At 30.5% G+C, this 2934-nt stretch overlaps 1 protein-coding gene across 1 annotated transcript; it reads right to left on the reverse strand.

The window, feature by feature from the left end:
• Window positions 1-424: 424 nt before the first annotated feature.
• On the reverse strand, window positions 425-2470 carry LOC136079338 (E3 SUMO-protein ligase ZBED1-like). The gene has a single exon (XM_065795071.1). It carries the CDS (start codon window positions 2468-2470, stop codon window positions 425-427), a length of 2046 nt encoding a protein of 681 aa, XP_065651143.1.
• Window positions 2471-2934: the final 464 nt, after the last annotated feature.

Raw genomic sequence — 2934 nt, forward strand, 5'->3', positions numbered from 1 at the left:
AGATTACTTAAATTGAAAATTGTTCACACCCCTTCCCTCCTCAATGCATTTTTTGTGCATTTAGTTGGAAAAATTTACCTTTTTAAATAAGCCGGCAAATGTAGACCTTTTAGACCAGTCAGTCCTCGAATTTCAAAAAACAAGGACCTTTTTACTAAGCAAAAATTTTAATTGCACCCCACCACATGACACCTACTAGCACCTGGCCTGGTGGCAGCTCAATGATTGAATGATGTTTTTTCCAGACAGGAAAAGAAAATAAAGACTGCAAAGAAAACAACCTCAATTAGGCTGTTTGTAAAAATCATCATCAGATAAACAAAAAAGAATACAAGTGTTTTAAGTTACTAAGAAATATAAGTGAAAACAAGTTTCAGTTCAATTCGAACTCTTTTAACATTATTTGATAAAGAAATGTTTTTCATTATTTGTTTTCTTTAATAAAAACTAACTGCTTCAATAAGCTCGGCGCCAGCCGGTTCCGTAGCTCCGTATCTATTAAACCGGTTGAACTAAATAAACATTCTGATGGTACCGATGTCGCTGGAACTGAAAATATTACCCGTGCAATTTGTGTCAAAACCGGGAACAATTTTTGATTAGCTTGGAAAAATTCGATGGCACTATTTTCGTAGCTCTGAAAGTATTGCAGACTGTAATCGTTTATTTCTTTTTCCAGTTTATCATTGTTTTCAATTAAATGACAACATGATTTATCTGTTACAAGTTCAATTAAGTTGATTGGCTTTCGTCTTTGGTTGTTAACGAAAGTAGTAGTATTTGCAAACGGTGGCGTTGACGATTGCTGAAATGTTTTTATGGTATTGTCAGTTGAGCTGTTTGATGAGTTTAAAGTGTTATTTAAACAATTTGTTTCAATTGTTATATCGATTTCTTCGGATTCTTTTAGATGCATTTCATAAAATGTTTTTATAAACATTTTTGCCTTTGTAATGCATTCATATCTATCGATATCATTTTTGATAAACTCAAATTTACGAAATTTGAAATCAATAAAAGTAGCTGCTAAGAAAAAATCATTAGCAAAAATGTATTTAAAACGTCCATTTAGAGACCTTAATAATTCCTTTTGAAAAGTCTTAACTAGTTTTGTAAAAATGGGTTGCGATTCAAGTATTCCATTTAGTAGAGAATACAATGTTGGAAACAGAAATGTAACTGTAACATATTTCTTTCCGCTAAAAAGTTTTGTTAGCTCTTTAATTGGGTGAAACAAATCACATAAATCCTCCAGCACCTTAAATTCATTAGCAGTGGGAAGATAGTCTTTTATATTTTGGTATTCAATGCTTATCATATCCAACGCAGTTTTATTAGTTAATATAGATTCAATCATATCGAATTGGCTATTCCAGCGAATAGCTATATCCTGTACTAACTTTATTTTAGTTTCATATCGAAGTGTTTCTTGAACTTCTCTTAACTTTTTTTGTAACATCTCCGAATGCCTAAATGAACCAACAATATGCTTACAGGATGAAATTACCTTGGCGATTTCCAATTTGCCTTCGTTAATTTTTTCAATTTCTTTAACTTCACTTTCTGTAATTTCTTTATTAATTAATTTTCCATTACCGTTGTAATCCTTTACTTCGTAACACTTTGAACCATTTTTTAATTTTTTTACTTTTATATCTCTCCTGTTTAAAAGATCGTTAACCACAAGATTCAAACGATGACCAGCACATGGAATCTTAAGAACATTATCATCAAATTTATTTACTGCAGAGAAAATGTTTGCACCTGAGTCAGTAACTAGTGCAAAAATCTTAGTACTGATTGACCATTCACTGGAGATTTCGTTTAACGTATTAAATAAATATTCAGCTGTTTTCACTTCAGACATAAACCTAAGATCCAGGTTTCGGTCAACCAGAATCATATTTTTGTCAATAAAATGACAAGTCACACCGAGGTAGCTGTTTTTACTCAATGATGACCAAACATCACAAGTAATTGTAATGAAATGACATCCCTTTAATTCTAGCATTAAAATTGATCTTAGATTGTCCGTAATTGATGGAATTAATTTTTTGCTCACCGTATTTATGCATGGCATTTTGTAGCTTTTGTTTAAGTCACTAACTAAATTTACAAAATCTGGATGACGTACTATCGAAATCGGCTGATCAGTACCAACAATAAAGTTTATCAACAACTTGTTTAATTTTTTTTGACCAGTCTCTTCAAAACTATTTTCATTACCGCTCTCAATATCGGATATATCGTCATCGTTGAGTAAAATTGTTGATTTTTTAGATATTTTTGAATTAATGCAATGATCAATTGATAAATGGGATTGCATTGAACTGGTCGAACTGTTGTAAGGTAGAATCTTATAACATATACTGCATTTTGTTTGATTCTTTTGGTCTTTTTCAAAATATGTCCAAACGAAGCTTCGTTTTCTTATTCCTTTCTTAATAACGGATTTATTTGTTTTTGACATGTTTATTCAAACTAAAAAGCAAGTAGTTTTTTTACTCGTATGCATACAACAAATATTAATAAATTAGTATCTTATGTTATTAGTAAATGTGTAACACATGTTACTTCACTTAGGTTACCGAGCGATTAAGGAGATTATTATAACTTTAGTTACATTTTAGAGTTATATAAAAGATTGCTAAGGTATAAATATAATTGTTTGAAATCGTTGTAAATCTCATCTAAATAATCACTAGAGAGTAATTAGCCGTTTACGTTGCAACAATGATTTCATAACTTGCGTTAGAGGCCCTTAGGGAATTGCACGTTATAACTTTTAAACATCGTAATTATAGCATTTAGGAAAAACGCTCGAACTTTTATGTAAATTCTAAAAAAATTTAAAACTTACTTTATGCAAATTTAAAATTAAAAAGTGTTTAAACTAGTGTTGCTATCGACTTTGACTAAATCGAATAAAAGTCT

The sequence above is a fragment of the Hydra vulgaris genome, chromosome 04 (genome assembly GCF_038396675.1).
Source record: "Hydra vulgaris chromosome 04, alternate assembly HydraT2T_AEP".
NCBI lineage: Eukaryota > Metazoa > Cnidaria > Hydrozoa > Anthoathecata > Hydridae > Hydra > Hydra vulgaris.

Bases quoted from the DNA above. Each gene is read 5' to 3' on its own strand.
- LOC136079338 (XM_065795071.1), bottom strand. From the start codon at position 2,470: ATGTCAAAAACAAATAAATCCGTTATTAAGAAAGGAATAAGAAAACGA.